This window comes from Myiozetetes cayanensis, unplaced genomic scaffold (assembly GCF_022539395.1).
Source record: "Myiozetetes cayanensis isolate MyiCay16 unplaced genomic scaffold, myiCay2020 scf23, whole genome shotgun sequence".
NCBI classification, from domain to species: domain Eukaryota; kingdom Metazoa; phylum Chordata; class Aves; order Passeriformes; family Tyrannidae; genus Myiozetetes; species Myiozetetes cayanensis.
The window spans coordinates 1,395,683-1,418,105 of record NW_026087445.1 but is presented as its reverse complement, the minus strand read 5'-3'; the positions used below and the strand labels follow the sequence as shown (position 1 = coordinate 1,418,105).

Below are 22,423 nucleotides of genomic sequence, written 5' to 3'. Positions count from 1 at the left end.
TAACCAGGCAGGAGGGTGACACTCCCCAGCTCCAGGAGCCTCTTTCAAGTTTTTGCTACAGCGTGAAAACAAGAAGAGATGCTGGGACTTGCAGACCCAGCTGGCATCCCCATGGATACATATAATCATAGAAAGGCTCTGCTGAAACAGGAATCAAAGTGTGTTTAATAGAAACTGTGACCAATGGACGCACTGTCTGGGCAGGAATGTGCTCACAAAGCTGGGAATAAGGGTCAGAGGAAAGGTGAGGGTGGTTTCTCCAGCCTGGGGTGCTCGGCTGCCTCGTGACAGGGCTGCAGCACCCACATGCAGCTCGGGACGGAGGGGCCACCAAGGGGAAGCCCTGGTGAGCAGCACCCACCTCACACAGTCACCCTCACAGTGCAGGGGAGCTGGCACTGAACGGTTCAGCCTGGCCCAAGAGCCCTCATGGTCCCACAGCCCTTCACAGCCTCCCCGAGCCCTCACAGTCCCATGGACCTTCATGGCCCCCTCACAATGGCTGGACTCCCTGAGCCCTCACAGCACAACACTCACAGCCCCCTGAGCCCTCACACTCCCCTCACAGACCCCCAAACCCTCATAGCCCCTCACAGCCTCCCGAGTCCTTACAGCCTCCCAAGCCCTCAGAGCCCCATGAACCTTCATGGCCCCCTCACAATGGTTGGATGCCCTGAGCCCTCAAAGCCCCTCGAGCCCTCACATTCCCCTCACAGACCCCCAAGTCCTTACAGCCCCTTGAGCCCTCACGGCCCCTCAAATTCCCCCCTCACAGTAGACTCCTCAAGCCCTCACAGCCCCAGAACCCTCAAGGCTCCCCGAGCCCTCATAGTCCCTCATAGCCCTCAGATTCCCCAAGACCTCACAGTCCCCTCACAGCCCCGAGTCCTTACAGCCCTCCAAGCCCTCACGCTCCCTTCCCAGCTCCCCAAGCCCTCCGAGCCCCTCACAGACTCCCGTGCCCTCACACTTCCCCCCCTCCCTCCCGCCATGTCCCGCCCCAGCTCCTTTTCCCGCCCCCCCCACTCCCCGGGCGCGAGCGCGCGCGAGGTCGCCATGACAACGGCCGCGCGCGCGCGGTCCCGCCGCCCCTCGGGCGGGGCCGCGCGCCAGAAAGTGCTGGAACGCCGCCGCAGCCCGCGCGTGCGCACACGGGGTGGCCCTGCCGCCCTCCTCCTCCTCTCCCCCCAGAGCCGCTGCGGCGCACACGGGCCCGGCGGGGAGCGGGACGGGGGAAAACAGGAGAACCATCACTGTGGACCCGCGGGGAACCTGTCCCGCAGTGAGGAGGAGCCGCCGCCTCCGCTGCGCAAAGCGCGCACACGGCGCCCGCCAAGGGGCGGCTGCGGCGGCCACCGCCCAGCGCCCGCTGCGGAGTCACTGCGACGGTTACCGGGGCACGGCCCCCGCGGCCAATCAGGCGGCGCGAGCTCATCCCCCGGGGCCGCCGGCCAATCGCCCGCGACATCAATCATTCAATTCGGCCAATGGGGAGCGCGCCCGGTGGGCGGGGCGGGCACTCGCGGGCCGCGGGTCCCCCACGGCAAAGCCAACAGACAGCGGGGCGGGGCCAAGCGGAGCCGACGGCTTGAGTGACAGCCGCGCGGCCAACCGGATCGTCTCGCTGGTGGAGCCTCGCTACGGGCAGCCAATCGTTGCTGCGCGTGGGCTCCCGGGCGGGGAAAAGGCGGCTGCGCGCGCATTCCGCTGCTATATAAGGGCTGGCGGTTGCCTCACGCAGTCAGAGTCGGTTGGGGGAAGGTTGGGATCCGAGTAAGCGCTCGCAGCAGCCGCCATCATGAGGGAGATCGTGCACCTGCAGGCCGGGCAGTGCGGCAACCAGATCGGGGCCAAGGTCCGGGCGGGGACAGGGAGCTTCGGAAGGGGAGGGAGGGGAGAAGTGGGGCGAGAGGGGCGCGGGCGGCCCGGCGCGGCCGGCCCTGACGCGCTTCTCTCCGGCAGTTCTGGGAGGTGATCAGCGACGAGCACGGCATCGACCCCACCGGCACCTACCATGGGGACAGCGACCTGCAGCTGGAGCGCATCAATGTCTACTACAACGAGGCCACAGGTAGGGCCGGGCCCCTCCCGAGCCGCCCCCACTTCCCCCGGGCTCCCCGCGCCCCCCCCGGCGCCGCAGTGACGGCTCTCGCTGTGTTCGCAGGCGGCAAGTACGTGCCCCGCGCCGTGCTGGTGGACCTGGAGCCCGGCACCATGGACTCGGTGCGCTCCGGGCCCTTCGGGCAGATATTCAGGCCGGACAACTTCGTGTTCGGTGAGTGCGCGGGGGCGGGAGGAGCCGCGGGGTGGGGCAGGGCCGGGCACTGCGGGGCTGCCCCGCCGCACATGCTCCGAGGGACCGGCCCCGCCGGGGCTAATCCTGGCGTGGAGCACCGGGATTGCGGCTGGGAGCAGCTCCCGGGCGGCACCAGAGGTCGTTGCTCTTTCTCAGTCTCGCTGCCGCCTCCCTCGCCGCACCGGGAGAAATGGAGTGGCTGCTGTATCATTGATAATTAATGTTTCCGTGTGCCTGCTGAGCCACTGCAGAGGTGCCTGTGTGGAACCACAGCCCTTGCGCTCGATAAGATGAAAGCTTTTTCGTGGAGCTCGATGCTCTTAAGCTTTGCTTGCAAGCAATAAGCAGGAAGCAGTGACCGTAATCTAATACGAAAATGGCTCTTTTCCAGGTCAGAGCGGAGCAGGAAACAACTGGGCAAAGGGCCATTATACGGAAGGTGCTGAATTAGTCGATTCTGTGTTAGATGTTGTAAGGAAGGAGGCAGAAAGCTGTGATTGTCTGCAGGGCTTTCAGCTTACTCACTCCCTGGGTGGTGGCACAGGCTCTGGCATGGGTACCCTTCTCATCAGCAAAATCCGTGAGGAGTACCCAGACCGAATTATGAATACTTTCAGTGTGGTGCCCTCCCCTAAAGTGTCAGATACCGTGGTAGAGCCCTACAATGCCACGCTCTCGGTGCACCAGCTGGTGGAGAACACGGACGAGACGTACTGTATCGATAACGAGGCGCTGTACGACATCTGCTTCAGAACGCTCAAGTTAACGACCCCCACCTACGGGGACCTGAACCACCTCGTGTCGGCCACCATGAGCGGTGTCACCACCTGCCTGCGGTTCCCGGGCCAGCTCAACGCTGACCTGCGGAAGCTGGCGGTGAACATGGTCCCCTTCCCTCGCCTGCACTTTTTCATGCCTGGTTTTGCCCCGCTCACGAGCCGTGGGAGCCAGCAGTACCGGGCTCTCACCGTGCCAGAGCTCACCCAGCAGATGTTCGATGCCAAGAACATGATGGCAGCGTGCGACCCCCGCCACGGCCGCTACCTGACGGTGGCCGCCGTCTTTAGGGGCCGCATGTCCATGAAAGAGGTGGACGAGCAGATGCTCAACGTGCAGAACAAAAATAGCAGCTATTTTGTTGAGTGGATCCCCAATAACGTTAAGACAGCGGTCTGTGACATTCCACCTCGCGGCCTCAAAATGTCTGCCACCTTCATTGGCAACAGCACGGCCATCCAGGAGCTGTTCAAACGCATTTCTGAGCAGTTCACTGCGATGTTCCGCAGAAAGGCCTTCCTGCACTGGTACACGGGCGAGGGCATGGACGAGATGGAGTTCACAGAAGCTGAGAGCAACATGAACGACCTGGTGTCTGAGTACCAGCAGTACCAGGATGCCACGGCCGAGGAGGAGGGGGAGTTTGAGGAGGAGGCTGAGGAGGAGGCAGAATAAAGCTATGCAGTTGAACACCTGTAAATTTTGTTTAAAGTTGTATGAACTCTCTCTCATTCAAAGGTTCTGTTCGTGTTGTGTTATTATTGCTGTTTCCGAGTCACTTGCAATGCTGTACAGGCACCATTAAAGCAGTTTTCACAGTGCAAAGCCCCGTCTCCTCTGTTCTTTCCGGAAAGCTTCCCGGGTGCCGTTCCCATAGGTGAGCGCGTACAAGTCCCGGAGGTCTGGAAAAGGAAAGCGGCAGACTTGGCACGAGCACCCCGTGGCAACCCCCCTGCTCTGCTGCCCTTGGCCAGGTGACGCCTGCCGTGTCACTGGCACGGTGACAGCCCTGCTGTGGGGATTGGAGAAATTCCTGCTATTCCACTGTGGTCAGGTACTGCTGGAGGGGGGACACAGTGACACGGAGGGTGGGATTGGCTCCAAGCTGTAGCTAAATTTAGGTCCCTGTGCAGCCTGGCAGGGGCTGAGCAGCTGCTGGGCTGGGCACCAAGGGGCCACTGCAGGTTTGAGCTGCCTGGGCATGAAATGGTGCCAGCGAGTGCCACAGCACTGAGGGTGTCCCTGAGCTGGTCCACAGCAGCTCCTCAGCTCTACAGACCCAGCAGGGAGCTGTGGCCGGGCCCAGGAGTGCTGGGGACAGCTGTGACAGGCTGGGTGGCACCTACGAGCTGGGGACAGGTGACACCAAAGCTGTCCCACGCACACTGCACACAGCACTGCTTAAATCACTGTAGGGGTTTTGAAATTAAGTCAGGTGTTGGTGCAGCCTCTGCTTTTGGGGTGAGCTGAACACCTGGCAGTGACATTGGTTTGTCTCATGAAAACCCTGTCTATTAACACAGCACATTTTTGCTGTGGAAAAGATGTGTTCAGTGTCACCTGGAGTGACAAAGCTGGACAGGAGGGAACAGGCTGCTTCCCTGCTGAAGAAATACCAGTCAGGGTTCTAAATCATAACTGCTTTGGTTTAAAGGTTTTCTGCTTTAATTAATTTTCTCCACCCAGAGCCAGACTGGTTGGAGCAGTTAAAGCTGTGCTGACTCTGGTGGCTCCTGAGGCAGGGAAGTGGGAATGTCAGACCTGCACAGAACAGGCTGGAGGGGGAAAGATGGCAACAGATCCCTAAAGCCTGAATTAACACTGAGGAGTTTTTTGCCCTTGATTTTAGGGTGGGTTTTTCTTGCTCCCTGACTGGTAGGGTGTCCAGCTTGGCTTTTCCTGCCTGGCTTTCCCAGGTCCTGCTGCAAGTCTCACTAAAGACACACTCACTGCCTCAGCCTCTCCATCAGCCACAGCCCAGCCCTGCCAGGATGGTTTCCCCACTCTTTGCTTTCAATTCTTCCACGTTTTATCTGTTGTATTATTTTCCCTCTGCACTGCAGTAAGGACAAGCCATGAGTTTGGTTCTCTCTGGTTTCCCACCCACATTTCTGAGCTGTGACACAGCAATGTCTTAGTTGCTGATTTGTTGAGAATTTAGCCTGATACCTTCCCCTTACACACAGAATTCCTCCAGACATCTCCTTTCAGGCAGCACCAAGACCTGACAAGGCTCAGGCAGGCACATGTCCTGATGGCCAGTCCCATTTCCCACGCTTCTTGTGCCATCTCAACCCCTTTGTATCATCTACCTTTTGCTTTTTCTCAGACTTTTAAGCTTTTCAGAACAGAATCCCTTCCCTGACATGTGACCAGTGGGGTGTCACTGAGTCTCTCCTGCCTCAGTAAGGGGGTGGTGGCTGGAACTGTGGCCTGGTGAGCCTGGCAGTGGGAATTCTGGGCTCTCCCACAGCAGGCACAGACCAGAAAAAAAAAATCTACTACCTGTGTGCAACATTTCAGCATCTGTTCACTTCCATGCCACTCCAGCTAATACCAGCACTACTTAGCACAGTAATTAGTATTGGTGACTTTCACCTTTCACTCAGCTGATGAACTTACGTGGCACAAAGCCCGTGTAGGCAGGTTTCAGTCCACCACTGTTGTAGATTTTGGTGTCTGGCCAGTGTGTCAGGGGAAATTTCATGCCCAAGGTGAAAGGTGGATTTTTCTTCAAAATCTGGGAAAACAAAAGGAAAAAAAACCCACACCAACATGAAACGGTTTATTTTAAAACATACTATTTTTACCAAAGTCATGTGCTTTGACTCTACATTACATAAAATATTTAAACCAACATAAAGCTATTCTCTTTCCAGTTCTGCTTTTTTATCATTAAAAGCCACATTGAAATCTCTCCTTTTTGCACTCCATAAATTTTTCTGCTTGGCAGCAGCCTCTGACAGTGCCCAGAGCAAGTCCTGGCCCAGCAAAAGTCCAAGTCCCAAGGATCTCTGCAGACCTTGGGCATCATCCCCAAGCCCTAAATGCCTCGTGCTTTGCTGTGAGCCAGCAGTTCCTGCTGGAGCTGGGCACACCTGTGCTGACTTTGACCCCTTCTGTGTTTCCACGAGTGCTCACAAACAGCAATTAGCCTGTAATTCCCAGGCCGGGAGGAACAGGAAGGCTTAGGGAGCATAAGAAGGGAGAGTGTAAATCATCTGCCGGGCGTGTCCCTGCTCTCCGCGGGGCTGGGCAGGAGGGTGGGTGTCACAGCCACCTAAAGGTGTGTCTGGAGCTGTGCCACCCCTCGGAGGGGGGGTCACACCGTGGGCCCACGGAGCCCTTTGTGGCCGCGGCTCTTTACGCGGCGCTGGGGAGGGAAGGGGGTGATTTTTGCCGGGTGCAGGCGGGGAGCAGCGATCCACGGCACAGCCCCGCGCGTCTCCTAGGGCAACAGAGATTTAGGGCAGAAGATTAGTGGCTTGCAGTCAGAAGCCATCTTAGGTGGAATTGTGGTGTGATTCTCTCTCCTTTTGCGTGTCTTTTCCCTCGGTGCTGCTGAGCCAGCCGGGATTCCACCGGGCCCGGACACCTCCTCCCTGATTTACTGCAAAGGGGCAGAAAGGCTCTGCAAACAGCACGTTCAGTTTGGATGATGCCTGGGGTTTGTTCTGGTGGCTCATCGCAATTCCTGTTCGCGGAAGGCAGCAGGGAAGGAGAAGGGAGCCGGAGCAGGGAAACACATCTCGGGCAAAGCACGGCGCTGCCCTGCGCGCTCAGCCCCCCGACTCATTCCTCCCCAGCTGATTTTTCTGAGCTGGGGATGCTCAATCTTGCATGTTTTTTCCTACATCAGAGGCAGGACAGCGGGGCCCGGGGAGCAGGAAGGGCTGGAATGTCGTAGCCTGCTTTTAGTGAGCTCATGTGCGCTCAGCGGGGCTGGACCAGAGATGCTGCTGCATCCCGGGGGTCTCCCTGCATCCCAGGGGTCTCCCTGCATCCCGGGGGTCTCCCTGCATCCCGGGGGTCTCCCTCCACCCCAGGGGCAGGAAGGGATGTGCAGCTTTGAACGCGAACTATTAACTGCTGTGGGAGGGATCTCATTTTCCCATGATGTGGCTCTTAAAACACAGTTTTCCCGTAGGGATATTTCTCCCGGAAGGAGGAGAGAGAAGATCTAGGTCCCTTTAAGACAAATGATGTTAGTAAAGGAGAAAGCCTTGCAGCCAATTAAAAGGGAGACACATCCACCCAAGCGGCACAGGAAGCCATCCAGCACTGCCATCCAGATGGGGAAGAGATATTCCATAAGGGAAGTGCAGAGAATTGCATCCTGTATTTCTGCACTCAGAGCAACGTTTTTAACAGCCACCTTTGACCCAGCCCTCAGCAGATTTGCTTAATCCTTTCATGAACTCATTTATCCTCCCTTGATGTCCCAAGGAAACAAGTTACAGAATTTAATCACTCTTTTTTTTTTTTTTTTTCCCCAGCATTACCCAATAGCATTTGATTTGGCTTGTACTCATAACCCAGTTCTGATCCCACCACTGAAAATTCAGGTGGATCAGCATCCACACTGTGCACATTCTTATTTCAGCACTATGTAATCTACCTGGTAGTAGTCAAATTCCTTCATTGCCTTCCTCACACCGGGATGTAGGTCAGACCAAGATTGTTGGTGAAGCAGGGGATGAATCCAGTGTACCCTTTGGATGGAGGCAAGAGAGAACATTTTCTGCTTGAGAACACACATATCATTTAAGGACCACCCAGTCTGGAAGTGGAGGAGCCTGGGATGGATATAAATCCTCAGAGTATAGGAAGGAAAAATTAATCTATTTAAACTGTAAAATTAACTCTTACACCTGAAATATCTTCTCTGAAAGAGGTTTTTTTTTCTTATGATTCCCAAGGAAAACACAATGGGCTGAAGTGATTTTTGTTGTTCTCCAAGAGTATGGAAAAACCATTTTCTTACAGTCTTTCTTTACATCAACAGCTTTTTCACGTTCTCTCCCAGTTTAATACCCATTCAGGGACTAACAACCAGGTGTCCAACCTTTCCTCCTCATCTGCTCTGCCCATCCAACACATTTCCAGAAAAGAAACTTATATTAAGTCTAAAACTACATAAGATACAGAGAGGTAGAACCTAAAAAGCATCCAGAGCTCCCTCTTTCCAAAAGGATGCTTTGGAGAGGGAAATTTGTCTTCTGCATCTTAAAGCATGGCTGTTCTCTCATTTTAACTGAAATATTGTGATCCCTGTGTTCCTGTGGGCCACTGTGGAGTGAGATATCCCACCCACTGGTGTTGGACCCTGGAGGGGGAGCTCAGTCCAACACCCATCACAGTTCTGCTGCTGCACAGGAACCTTCTTCCAGAGCAAGGTAAACCTTGTGGGACGGGGTTCATGCCTTTGTGGTGGTGCCACACACCCCTGTGGGTGGATCTGGTGATTCAGGAAAACACCTTATTTCTGGGAGAGGAATGACTGCCTCAGTGGGAACAGATGCTCAGAGCCACTGGGGTGGGACAGAGCCCAGAGCCTGTCCCTCCTCACTGCCTGGAGCCTGCAGGGAGCTGAGGTGGCTCCTGAATCCCTTCCACCTGCCCACTGGCTCTCAGCATCACATCCACAGGAGTGACAGCACCCCAAGGAAACACCCCTGCATGGAGGGGAGCGGGGGCATCCTCCATCCCAAAGTGCCCAAAGGAGCTGGTGCCTCTGAGGTTTCCCCATGGGGGACAAAGGGTGACATCGTGCTGCATGTGACCTCCCCTCTCCCTTTTACCTAAAGTGACTTTCTGTCGGATGGCATTTGGGACAGGCAGTATTGGCAATGGATCTTCTTGCTCCTCATATGGGATCTCAGCCCCTCCTGGCAGCGTGAAGCCTCCAGTTTCGAGCTGTTTAATAGAGAAGAAATAAAATAAACACCAGTAAACCCCACTTCTTCCCTTTGGCTCCATTGCTTAAATCACTGCCAGGGCCTGGGAATGGCAACTGCCATTTCCAGTTCTTCCCAGCTTCGTATTCAGAGCTATTCCAAGGATTTCTGGTAAAGTCAAGTTACAGGATGAGCAAGCAGCAGACCTTGCAGAGACCTTTGCAAAATCCCCATGGAGAGCAAGGGGGGCTTTGGGCATGAACTCATCTGCAAATCTGTTTCTGAGGGCAAGGAGCAGGAATACCCCTTCTTGGGATTTATATCCAAGCCAGCTTTTGACTCCATACGTCAAACCTCTAATCTCTGCCTCCAGAGGATTTGCAGAGCCACGGCTGCTGGAACGTGACAGATGCTGTCAGTGGCTTGGGAGGGAATGCAAGGCACACATTGGTCCAGAGTGACACCAGCTGTGGGAGGCTCAACAGCCCCAGCTCCACAGGCAAATCCCAAAACCTGGGTTTAAATGAGGGGTAACGATGGTGGGAAATTCGGGTTGGGTCGGGTCAGTAACCAAAGGTGCTGGGAGGGCTCTGTTTTCAGGAGCAGGAGGAGGGTGGGATCAGGGCTCCAAGGGCATCCACTCAGCCCAGCATAAAGCAGGATCTGGTGACTGGGGTTGAAGCTAAGCCCAACCAAACGAGAAACCTTTTTGATTAGGAATCACAACTAACGATCAAAACAACTGCCAGAAGATGTAGTAGCTGGGAACACTGATGTGTCTGACCTTCCTCTGTGCAACTCTCCAGAGTTTCCACCCTTGCCCTTTGCCCTCCACACCCATATGAGATTCCACCCTCACCCCCTTGCCCCAAGGAGATCCCCCCACGCCCAGCAGTCCCCAATCCCCCATCCCTCACCGCGCCACCACTCACCGCCCTGCTCGCCTCGCAGGGGCCGCAGAGCTGCCCGGACCCAGGCCCTTTTCCCTGGCAGCAGGATAAGGGCACCTCAGACAGCTGCCTCTCCCTCTCGTCGGCCGCAGGGTGCAGGGAGAGCCCCCCTGGGCCCCACTGGTTGGGCCAGGTCTGGTGGGCGCCGGGCGCGGCCGTGTCCGCGGGGCGCTCCCAGTGCGTGGGGTTCATGTGCACCATCATGGGCTCCTCCTGCGCCCGCCCCGGCCCCGGCAGGATGGGCCTGGGCCCCAGGAGCAGCTCGGGAGAGGTTGCTGCAGCATCATAAGGAGAGTACCCTGTGGGACAGAGAGAGTCAGGAGGAAGGAGTGGCCCAGGGAGGGATTCCCGTGGTGTTGGACACCCCCCACGTCCCTCTATAGGATGGGAAAGGAAGCTGGAGTTCAACAGCATAGAATCGTTGAATAGCTTGAGTTGGAAGGGATTAAAAGGATAAGAGAGTCCACTCCCTGCACATCACACAGGCTGTGAGCGCCATCAGCTCCATCAGGGAAAACAGCACAAAAAACCTGCACAAATACAAGTCAAATGACTTTACGTGTATTCCCAAGGGTCACCCAAACTCTAAAATACCAGCCAAGCCATGAGGAAGGAGAGATGAGCTCAGCTGGTCAGAACAGGGTGCTAAAAACACCACAGTTGTGGGTTCAATGCCTGTACAGGACATTCACACTAAGACCAGGCACTTGCAGGGAATGGCTGGAGCTGTGTCAGGGCAGGCTCAGGGTGGATCTCAGGGAAAGGTTCTTCCCCCAGAGGGTGGTTGGCACTGAACAGGCTCCCCAGGGCAGTGGGCACAGCCCCAAGGCTGCCAGAGCTCCAGGAGGGTCTGGACAACACTCTGAGGGACAGGGTGGGATTGTTGGGGTGTCTGTGCAGGACTGGATGACGTTGTGGGTCCCTCCCAGCCCAGGATACTCTGTGATTCTGTGATAAAACCCAACCTGTATCCTAAACTCCCCGTGGCTGCATCAGCTCACCCCAAACACAGCCCCACCGAGGAATTCTGGCACTGGCACTGTTGCTGCTCATCGAGGAAAGGCTCTGCTGTAACACTGGCATAAAAATCTTATCCCACAGCCAGTATATGCTAAATATCTCCACTGTGAACCAGGGACAGAGCCCCACCAATCCACACTGCGCAGGGACAGTTGGGCTTGGCAACTTCTGCCTGATTTTCCCTTAAAAATCCCCCATGACGTGGCTCCCCTGGTGTCCCAGCCCCCTGTGAGCCCCAGCCCAGGCACCTCCTCGTGCTCTGTGCCAGCAGGGAAGCCCATTCCTCCCTCCTCAGCAGTTCAGAGCAGGATCACTCCTACACCCCACAACCACCGTTTCCTTGTTGGAAAGCTGCGACCATCTCAGCCTTGTCTTTTTAAAACAAACCAAATTCCTTCCATTTTTGTGCTCATGGGTCATTATTTTTCCACCCTCTGGTCACTACAGCCTTCCTGTGACCTCCTCTTGGGAGGACATCTGCATCCCAGGGCAAAGCCCCAGGGATGAGGCACCATCTTCCAGCAAAGGCTCCATCTGGAGAGACTCAGTTCATCTGCAGTTCTGGGTTAATGGTTGAACTCAAAGGTTTTTCCCAACCTGAATGATTCCACAATTTCTGGGGAATTACAGTGCACAGCAAAATTTGCCCCTTGCCACAAGTGCATAAACTTCTGGTGGGCATTTGGGTTTGCAATGTGCTCATAATTGTATGATAAAGTAAATGTACTGTATATAACTTTGTGAAGTAGATATAATCTGCTCTATGTAGCTGAATTATCAAGTGTCCAGGCTGTCAACAAAATAAAGAAAAATCCTTGATGAAAGGGATTTTTCAATCCAGTGTACAAAATTTAAAGCACACTTTGTCTTATTTCTTACTTCATTATTAATGAGGATGCTGCATCTGCTCTCTTTCTCCCACAAACCAAAGCAAAAGGAAGCTTAAATTGTTTTGTAGTTGAGAAAACCACATGAGCTCCTTCTTATGGCCCTGGGTTCTGCAAACTGATTGATTCAGAAAGGCAGAGTGAAGCACTAAATGAAAAGCCAGGAGAGCTCTGAGCATTTGATTTGAGTAAATGTCCACATTTTCAGGTCAGGTTCCTGCCTGTGCCACAACCTCCTCAGTGCCAGTGTGGATGATGGATAACCCAGCACAGCCCTGGCTGATGCCATGGAATCACAGAATGCCCTGAGTGGGAAGGGCCCACCAGGACCGTCCAGTCCAACTCCTGGCCCTGCACAGACACCCCAACAATCCCACCCTGTCCCTCAGAGCGTTGTCCAAACCCTCCTGGAGCTCTGGCAGCCTTGGGGCTGTGCCCACTGCCCTGGGGAGCCTGTTCAGTGCCAACCAGCCTCTGGGGGAAGAACCTTTCCCTGAGATCCAACCTGAGCCTGCCCTGACACAGCTCCAGCCATTCCCTGGGTGCTGTCCCTGCTCTCCAGAGGCAAAATATCCCCAAGCAGCAGAGCCTGACCTCCCTTCCAGCCAGAAAACAATGTGGGATTCAGCTGACAGAAGCCAGCAAAGTCCTTGGTGCCCATCAACGAGGCTTTGTCAAAACCAGACCTTGAGAAAAAGTCTCGAGACCAACTTTGCCAGAGGCCACCACAGGCCCAACACTGCCACGAGCTCATTGATCTCCATCATAGAACAGCCAGGGCAGCACCAGAGAAGGGTTTAAGGGATTGCACAGCTGGGCAGCAGGAGCTGTTGATGGGGAATTCACCACTCTCTCCAGTATCTCACTGAGGAGCAGCAATCATGAGCTCTGAGCTGCAGATGGGGAGAGAACCAGGGTGAGGGTGGGATAATGAGAGAGAGCAACTGGGTCAACTGGTTGGTTGGGCCCGTCCAAACCCTATTTTAGTCCGAGGAAATGCAAATTTCAATGTCCAGGAATGGAGGCTGTAAACACCATCTGTGTGGTGGAGAGCTGGATCCTGGAAATCAGGGAGGACGACAGTTTGGAAGAAGTTATGTGGTGTGAATTCTCAGGGAGAAATGGGAAAGCATCCCCGAGGAAATAAAGACCCAGATCCCACATGGGCACGTTATCCCTGTGGTCAGGCTGGAGAAGACTCAGTCCCACTGTCCAGGAATCCCCAACAGCTACAGCTCAGCCTCAGGGAGATGGCAAATGGGCTCCCACGGGGCTGACCAGGATCACAGAGCTGTGCCCTGGCTTGGATCTGCTCAGCAGGGACCAGACACTGCCCCAAGGGACTGGGATTTGGTGGGATATTCCTGCAAATTCCCAGCACTGGGAGTCCACATGAGCAGGTCTCAGTGTCTGATGGAGGAGGTGGGGCTCATCAGCAGAAGAGGGGAAGAGAAGGAGAGGAGGGAAATGGAAGGCACAGGAACCCTTCTGCTGAGCTGAGGAGCAGCAAGAAGCCAAACCAAACCCAGTCAGGAAAGGACTGGAGGTAGGAGAGTCAACCTCCCCAGAAAGATGGGGTTTAGCCTGTGGAATTGTGCTGGGTTTGGCTGGGATAGAGGTCATTTTCCCTGTAGTAGCTACTCTGGGCCACGTTTTGGGTTTGTGAGCAAGAGGCTGCAGGGGGTTTAACCCAGCCAGGGGGAAACCCTGACAGGAATCTGGGAGGATCAGGGAGTGAGTTCATAAAGAGGCACAAAACCACTTGTCTTCATCCAGCTGAAGACAACCTGGGAGCTAAAACTCTTCTCTCCACTGGGCACCAACGTGACAATCCCCACCCTCAAGAGCTGAGGCCGAGAGCTCCAACCCCTCACCGTGCTGCCCTCCCAGTGTCTGTGCTCCCACACCACGAGGGAAATGCCCCCTTTCACCCTACCAAGGATGGGCACAGGCCCCCCTGCAGGTCTGTGCTCATCAGCAGGGTCCATCCTGGCGGGGGGACGAGACCCGAGCTCTGCCCACCTGGCTGCCCAAGGAGGGAACTGAACTCACTGACGGTTTTCAGCTTGTGCAGCGGGGCCAGCACGGAGCGAGGGCTCATGGCAACGGCAGGGTCTGTCAGCACATCGTGGGTGGTTCTGCCGTAGGTTTTTCCAAACCTGAAGGTGTACTGAGGGACGTAGCCCGTGTAGCTGGGGAGGGAAACAGACCAGAGCATCACCAAGAGGGAAGGTGCCCTCTGGGAGATAACCATGGAATCACAGTGGGAGTTGGAAGGGACCTTAAACACCTTCCAATTCCACCCCCCTGCCATGGCAGGGATATCTTCCACTAGCCCAAGTTGCTCCAAGCTGGCCTTGGGCACTTCCAGGGATGGGGCACTTCTCTGGGCAACCTGTGCCAGGGCCTGCCCACCCTCTGAGTAAAGAATTTCTCCCAATATCCCCACCTAACCCCGCCCTCTGGCAGTGCCAATCTGCTGCAGAGCTTTTGTGTGCTGGAAAGATCATGTCCAGGAGCAGCTGGCAGTGCCTGAGCCCAGGGAAGGCGATTGCACAGGATGTGCCCCTGAGTGGGAAGAGCTGGTGCCGCTGGAGCAGCAGCACGAGGGGAGAACCAAGAAGGCTCCACATGAAGCCAGGAGGGTGTGTGTGGCTTTCACACACGTGTTTTCATGTGGCAGCACGAAAAGTGGCTCATGGATTCCCAGGCATGTACAGGCACAGGCTTTGGTTTGTGGAGGAACACGGGATGAGCTCAGGGAGCAGCACCTGGGGATGGGAAAACTCCCAGCAGGAGCACAGCCCGGACTGGTCACTTTGGCAGTGCTGACATCACAAACTCCCAGCTAAAATGCCATTCCCAGTTCAAGATGCCCCAGTTTAAGCTTTGCAGTGCCTCTCTGCTCTGACACAGTGAGCAACTGGGAAATCCCCAATACTGAAACTCAAAAAATTCAGAAAATTTCCTCGCTTGGACCCTCCACCCCTCTCCACTCAGTTCATGAGCCCTGGGCTCTGATTTTTTGGGGATCTCTGTGCTACCTCTCTGCTCTCAGCCCTGGCACAAGGCAGTGTGATTTTGGGTGGCCGAGGGTAGGGCAGGTGCTGGAGCTCTGGCTCTGCTCCGAGTCACCACGAGAAACTTCAGCTACTCCTGTCTCAGATTTCCTAATGCTGATGTTACTCCACCACTGAAGGCAGGCAGAGCTGCCAGTGGCAGTGGACAGACAGACACACTCAGTCAATGGGCCCAGCGTGGTGGATCTGGGGACAAAGCCAGCTGATGCATGAGGATCATAAGATGATGAGTAAGTACTTTCCCTTCCAAATAGTTTAGGCAGCAGCGAGCAGAGCTGTGCATTCACACTGGGCAGGTTTCCCCACTTTGCATGCAGGATCCCTCCCCAGAGCAGCTCGATGGCTCAGCCCCAGGGGCTCCCAAGGAGTTCTTGCAACACGGGGAAGCAGCACCGGGATGATAAAGCTGAGCAAGAGCACAAATGACACAGCCTGGGTAATTACAGGGTGGCTGGAGGGGATTCTGATCATGAGCAAAAGTAATGGCTGGGCTGAGAGAGGATTCCATAGCCCAGCAATTAAACAGGAGTAACCTGAGGAGCCCAGCGAGTCAGTCTGGGTGCCCGGAGAAGGGACCTGCCAGGGAGGGAGTTCCAGTGCTGCTGATAAAAGCCTGGGGAAGAGACCAACCTCAGCAGGGCTGTTTGTGCCCCTGTGCTGGGATTGTGATGCAGGACCCCAAGGGATCCCCATTTTTCCAGTTCAAGCTGCAGTGGGTGCTCTCAGGCCTCGCTGGAGAGCAGTAACAACCCCCTGGCCCAAGGCTGAGCCCCTTTCCCTTTGCTCTTGCTCAGCCCTATCTCTCCCATCACCACTCCCCAGACTGTGACACCCAAACCTGCTCTGCCTCCCTGGTCTCAGGGAAGAACCTTGGCCCTGGGCCCATCCTCACTCAGCTCCAAACCCTTCCCAGCTCTGCAGAGCCCGGGCAGGGCTGTGCCCAGGATTCATGGACTGACCCCTTCTCTGTGCACCAACATCCCAAACCATCCCACTCGTTGGGTAAAGGCTTCCCAAAGCTCTCAAGCACAGCATTGGCATTTTCAGACTCCTGCTGTGACCATTCATAGAATCAACCAGGTTGGAGAAAACCTTCGAGACCAACCCCCCTTGTCACCCAGCCCATGGCACTGATGCCACATCCAGGCTCTGCTCAAACCCCTCCAGGCACGGGGACTCCACCCCCTCCCTGGGCAGCCCATTCCAATGGCTGAGCCCTCTCATTGCCCTTCTCCGGACCTGCTCCAGCCCCTCCATGTCCTTCCTGAGCTGAGGGGCCAGAACTGGGCACAGCACTCGAGGTGTGGCCTCCCCAGTGCCCAGCACAGGGGCAGAATCACCTCCCTGCTCCTGCTGCCACTCTGTTCCTGAGCCAGGCCAGGATCCATTGGCCCTCTTGGCCCCCTGGCTCATGTTCAGCCTCCTGTCAATCCAAACTCCCAGGTCCCTTCCTGCCTGGCTGCTCTCCCCCCAGTCTGTCCCCAGCCCATGGGGTTGTTGTGACCAAAGTGCAGGACGTGGCACTTGACCCAAGGGACAGCAACCTGCTCTGGCACCCTCATGGTGTTGGTGGGTTCAGCAGCACATGGAGAACATGTCACTGGTGACATCTGTGACACAGCACTGTCTGCTGGGCTCTGGCAGTGCCCTTCAGGCAGCTCCTCCTTGCCCTCAGCCACCCAAAGCAGATGCAAAGCAGCACCCTCAGCACCCACAGGGCTGGGGGGAGCCTGCACAGCCCCAAGAAATGCAGCAGCAGAGTTTGGCTGCTCCTCCTGCCTTCAGAGCTGTGTCAGCCCTGGAGAGGAGCAGCCCCAGCTGCTGTGTCTGTGCTGGGGCTTGGAGCTGTTCCTGGGGCAGCTGCCACAGGCAAGGGAAGGTTTGGAGGCTTTTGGGGGTGCAAGCCCAGCCACAGCCCCCTCCTTGCTGTTCCTCCCCTTTCCCAAGCCCCTGCCAGCACATGGCTTTGACAGCACACACAGAAAATCACATCAGATGGCCACAGCAATGCAAAAATATGCCAAAAAACCCCAACCCCAGAGCTTATGTAAGTGTGGAAGGTACAGAGATCAGTAATGGAAAAATCCTGCATGTCACTGCAATGGGGAGGACTGATTGGATCAGCACTGCAGGAGCAGAGCTTAAGGGAATGTGCTCCACCCTCTATCAGTGGCTCAGGATCTGCCTCCTGCCCATACCTGCCCTGCACCAGAGGGGACAGGGCTGGCATTCCCTGTGCCAGGCCTGGTCAGGCACCAGCCCACCTCAGGCTGGGCCAATCTGAGTGATTTTGTGCCAACAGCAGCTGCTTTTCCCCCAGGGGCTGCCCAGCCCTTCCCAACCCATTCACAAATCTCTCAGACCACAGGACCCCCCACACAACTCCTCTGTTCCCACTGAAGCCCATCCCTTGTTCCTGCCACTCCTGTCCTACCTTCTCCCTGTAACTCCTTCCCTCTTACCCATGGCAGCTTGGTTCCTTCTTTCCAAGCCTTTAGAGGGGACTGTGGACCAGCCCATCAGCATCCCCAGTCCCTGCCTCATTCCAGGCCTGGCAGCAGGACCGTGGTCCAGCCCATTGACCACAGAGTGTCATGTCTATGCCACTATTTACTCAAAGGAGACTTTCAAAAATCCTGGATGCAAAAATGATGAGAGTTGGGAAGCCTGCACAGTAGCTGTGGTAACATTTTGCAGCTTAAAAGAAACGGAAACAAACAAACAAACAAACAAAAACCCCAAAACAAAACAAAAACAAAACAAAAGCCAACCAAACAAAAAAACCCAAAAAACACAACCAAACAAAAAAAACCCCACAAAAACCAAACAAAAAAACCAAACCAAAACAAAAAAAAGTGGGAGAACAATTTTGGCTTTGCCATGGTCTGCAATTCTACCCTGCTGGAAGGTCCATGTTACATGGAATATTTAACAGTCTTTACAAAAAAACCCCAAAACATCATGAGTCACAAATACTACACGATCCCAGCCAGAGCCATTTGCACTGGAAATGGACCTTTTGGATGAACTTCAGCACTTACCCAGGGAGGTAGTAGGGGTTTCTGGGGAAGATGTTGTTCCCCCTGGAGGCTGCCATGGTGATGTTACTTCTGGTGGTGGTGGAGGGGGGAAGGAGACACAGCCCCAGTGGTCTCCAGGGGAACCTCTGTGATGTCAGCACCTGACAGAGCTCCATCTGCAGCACAGAACTCCTCAGGTTCTCCTGGACACAGCTCTTTGTTCCCCCCTGGCCTGGCCAGGCCAGCATTGCCCACAGGCTCTGCTGCCACAGAAACCTCCAGGCACAGGCTCAGGGATTCAGGGGAAGGCTCAGCCCTCCTCTCCCTGCTCCTCACTGCCCTCCCAGTGTGGCTGTTTGAGGATGTGACCCTTCCCTGCCAGTTCCCTGCAGAATAAAGGCTCTTCCATTCCCATGTAGCTGTCTTGTGTGTGGTGGGTTTCTCTCCCCCCTGCAGCTGAAGAACACGGGGCTCCTGTTCACTGAACAGCCCAGAACCTTCCAATGGTTTGGGATGGAAGGGACCATAAAAATCACCTTGTTCCAACTACCCTGCCACGAGCAGGGACACCTTCCACCAGCCCAGGCTGCTCCAAGCCCCGAACAACCTGGCCTTGGACACTTCCAGGGATGGGGCAGCCACAGCTTCTCTGGGTAACCTGTGCCAGGGCCTGCCCACCTTCACAGGGACCAGTTTATTCCCAATATCTGATCTAAACCTGCCCCCACCACCACCTGCCCTGCAAAAAAGCTTTCCTGGCTTTCCACAGCAACTGTGCCCAGATGTCCCCAAGCCAAAGATCCCCCCATGCCTGTTTGGCACCAGCATCGTTTCCACCAACCCCAGTACCAGTCACCAGCCTCATTCACTGCCAAAGTCCCCCCTGGCCTTGGAGAGCTTGGCCATGTGGCTGCAGAATCACTTGAAGGTTTCAAAGCTGCTTACCAGAAACCACAGAATCCTTAAATCACAGAACCAATGAATAGTTTGGGCTGGAAGGGACCTTTAAAGCCCATTGAGTCCAACCCCCCTGCAGTGAGCACAGACACCTTCCACTGGATCAGGGTGCTCAGTCTTGTCCAACTTGTCTTTGAACATTTCCAGGAATGGGGAATCTGCCACCTCTCTGGGCAACCTGTTGAGTATTTAGGGTTGTTCTCACCTGTTAGGTGCCTCAATTCCCCCAAAATTGTATCTGAAGGTATAAAAATTCTGCCTGACTCTTGTCCTTGGGTGCCTAAACTGAGAGATCTGGTATTTCCAGCCTTTATAAAATGCATCTGAGTTTGCCCAAGTACCTGAGCTCTGATCAGCAGATGTGAGGCCCACAGGGTGGATGGGTGTGCCAGGGGTAGGATGGCTCTTCTCAGAGGTGCACAGTGGAAGACCAAGAGGGAACAGGCACAGAACACAAGGGGAAGGCCCAGCAGACACAAGGAAAAATTCTCCTCTGTGGGCACAGAACAGCCCTGGCACAGGGTCAGGGGAGGGGGTGGCATCTCCTGCCTCGGAGATCTTCAAAGCCTGGATGGGTCAGGCCCAGAGCAGCCCAAAGGAGCTTTGAAATTAGCTCAGCTTTTAGTGGACAGGTTGATAAAGGGACCTACAAAGCCTAAAGCATCTGATTTTACCACTAAGATGAAAAGTTGCTTGCTGAAATTCAGCACCAACCAACAACCCCAGAGCATTCCAGGTCCCACCTGCCTGAGGGGCCTTGGGCTGGTACCTTTCCAGCATTTCCAGAAACTCCCTAAAAGCTCATTTCTTTAGATGGTCAAGGGCTGCTCCCTCCAAATCTGGGGGTCACACACTTACCCAAGAGCTCCTGAACAATCCCACCAAAATATCAGTGCTCAGGGCAGACACCTGGCTAAAAAAAGAAGCAGAAATTCACTTTTGTCAAGGTTATCATTAGAATTTATTGATATGAGAGAAACTTGGTATGTCAACATTGTCACTGGAGGAACAGCACATCCCGACGGAGCAGGAGCACAGAGCCTGTCTGGTGACTTTACAGCACAGGGGACCACGCACAGGGCTCTGTGGTACTGGGGTACATTTTCTGGGACAGGGCAGACACTCCAGAGATACCACGGCTGAGTGGTTTGCCAGGTGCCCAACAGGCTGCAGCAACTCCAGCTCCCACCACCCAGCTCTGGAGAGGTGGCACACACAGGGAATGGCAGCTCCCCTCCGCTCACAGGGCAAGGAACTGGGGCTGAGCTTCACCTGGGCAGGGAACAGGAGGTGTCTTGGGCCTTCCAGCTGCTCAGCCATGAAGGGGCTCAGAGGAGCAGCTCAGATGGGGACACCCCACACAGCCAGGACAGGACACCCCGGGCACGGCCCCTCCTGGGCTGGGAAACTTCCCAAGGGAGTCTGATGTGCCCAGGGAGCAGACACAGCCATGCCACGCTCCAGCCTGGCATCTGCCAATTCAGAGGCAGGGTTTTTTCTCTCCACACAATTATCCCTGTGTTGTAACTGTTCAGACACTGCCTCCCTCTCAGCAGTGCCCTCTCTCAGAGCTCCCAGCACAGACAGCCGGGCATCTGTGCTTGTGGCTAAGATAAAAATTATCTTTTTAATCTTTACTGGAAATATATGCTATGTTGGATGCTGCTTTAAAAAAAAAAACAAAAACCCCAAAAAACCAAAAAGCCAAGTGCTGAGCTTTCATCTTCTCCCAGCTTATGAAATGTTTGGTTTGGTCCTAAGTATCTCGCTAAACAATTAAAGAGGGAATAGCATCCCCAGGCACCTGGTAAATCCACAATGGATTTATTGTAGAAACACACTGAACTCTCTAACTCACTCCAAATGGATTTCAGAGCCCTCTAAAACCTTCCAGAGAATGAGCTGTTTGTGGCACCACACACAAACCAACCCCGAGTTCAAGGAGGAACCGGCCCCGCACTGCGCGGGGAGCACCCAAAACACAGGACAGACCCCCCTGAGGGGATGTGCCAGCCCAGCTCCCGGGGCAGGGGGCAGTGAGAGAGCCTGGCCGAGCTGCCCCTGCCCAGCTGATGGCATGAGGCTGCTGCAGAGCTGGGGAGGAACCCCTGACACCGGGCACACACGTGCGGGTGCCCCGTGTGCTGCTCCCGCCCCTCCCCGGGAGCTGTGACAAGTGACAAAGAGGGCTCTGCTCTCAGCCACCCGCTTTCACCAAATCTGAGTTCCCTCTCACACGTAACAGCATTGACTTAGAGATCTCATATTGATGGGTAATTATACAGGATTAATTGCACATCAGTCCATTGTGGCTACAAGTTCATTAGGTTAATAAATCTACATAGTGACAGTAGTACAGTATCAGCTACTTCTCAATACAAACTCCCTACCTAGCCTTAATTTGTAGGGCAGGGGAAGATCTTCTACCGCAGGGACCTTCCCATGACCCTTTAAACATTCATTTTCAAAATTAATTTTTTTTTCTAGAAAAAAAAAAAAAATCCAGTGTGGGGAAAAATGCACATATATAACCAAAGCAGTGCTTAACAACCACAGGAAAACAGAACATCATCTTGGACTCTTGTTTCAGCATCCTCTGTAGACCCTGGCAGCGTCTACAATCCCAAAGGGTTGCTAAAATGCTCCGTCAGTTCCCGAGTCCGTTAAACCATTTCCCAGCTCCAGACGTTTCCGGCCTCTCACTGCCGTGTGTAGTGAGGGCACACAGAAACACTTGCTAATGTGCACAAGACTTCCATCTGATTTAATGGAATAGCTCTAGAAGGCTCAAGTCTTTCCTTCCAGAAACCTGTTCTCCGGTGGCTCTCGCCGACCGGCGCCTTCTCTTCCAGCCAGGAGAGAGCTCCAAGTCCCTCCAAGTTTGACTCATTCCTTTCGCCTGAAGTATCCAATAAAACCCCCTCTCACAGTATTCCCAGGAAATGATTCAGAAGAGGAGATGATTTTTCAACCAAACGAGATCCTCTGGTCCTGTGTGTCAGACCATGGCCAAGAGAACGAGCAGCTGCCATGGACGTCTCAACTTAAATAGGGCCCAGTCGGGGAGGGGAGCGAGGTGGCCTGGCCATCTTCTGTGAGCAACAGGCAAAGAGACCCCAAAAGTCACTCTGTTCTCGACAGTTTGCCTCTCTTTCTGGAGTCAAATGTTTGATTCCAATTGTTCTAGCAGGAAGTGGTGGATCATGTCAAAAGTGGGACGGTCTTTGATATCCCTGCTCCAGCACTTCAGCATCAGGTCGAACACAGGGTTAGGGCACAGAGGAGTCTGGGAGAGATAGATCTGAAAGGAAGAGAGAGTCACAGCTATTTCAGTGGGATCTGCACAGAACAACCGAACCTTTAGCTAAAGGAACACCAAAGGACAGTCCCATTGCAGGTTCACAAGACACAGCCACCATGCAGGGAGTGAAATCCAGGCAGCCCGAGCCTGGCAGTGGAGCCTGCACAGAGCCCCAACACCACCTCAAACAGCACCACGGACACTCTGCCAACTTGTCTGATGAGCTAGTCACAAAACA

The 22,423-nt window shown here is 54.8% G+C and overlaps 3 protein-coding genes across 4 annotated transcripts in view; 1 reads left to right on the top strand and 2 right to left on the bottom strand.

Moving 5' to 3' along the window:
* The first annotated feature begins 1,724 nt into the window (after positions 1–1,724).
* Positions 1,725–3,898, top strand: TUBB4B (tubulin beta 4B class IVb). 2 transcript variants are annotated; one of them, XM_050319807.1, is made up of 4 exons: positions 1,735–1,855; positions 1,963–2,071; positions 2,165–2,275; positions 2,688–3,898. In XM_050319807.1, exons 1-4 carry the CDS (start codon positions 1,799–1,801, stop codon positions 3,746–3,748), a joined length of 1,338 nt encoding a protein of 445 aa, XP_050175764.1. In that variant the 5' UTR covers positions 1,735–1,798; the 3' UTR covers positions 3,749–3,898. The 2 variants fall into 2 exon arrangements, with proteins under 2 accessions (XP_050175763.1, XP_050175764.1); XM_050319806.1 differs by having other exon boundaries at positions 1,725–1,855; positions 1,963–2,275.
* On the bottom strand, positions 3,880–18,004 carry FAM166A (family with sequence similarity 166 member A). The gene is given in 8 exon segments (XM_050319813.1): positions 3,880–3,975; positions 5,696–5,813; positions 7,692–7,735; positions 7,738–7,785; positions 8,875–8,989; positions 9,903–10,219; positions 13,850–14,019; positions 17,949–18,004. Coding segments are annotated over 8 exon segments (957 nt in total). The 3' UTR covers positions 3,880–3,886.
* A 1,817-nt stretch (positions 18,005–19,821) lies between these two features.
* LOC126642301 (discoidin domain-containing receptor 2-like) overlaps positions 19,822–22,423 on the bottom strand; it is a 44,186-nt gene continuing 41,584 nt past the window's right edge. Inside the window, 1 exon segment of the mRNA XM_050319775.1 lies at positions 19,822–22,185. Within this exon segment, the coding sequence (XP_050175732.1) occupies positions 22,045–22,185 (141 nt within the window). The 3' untranslated portion in view covers positions 19,822–22,044.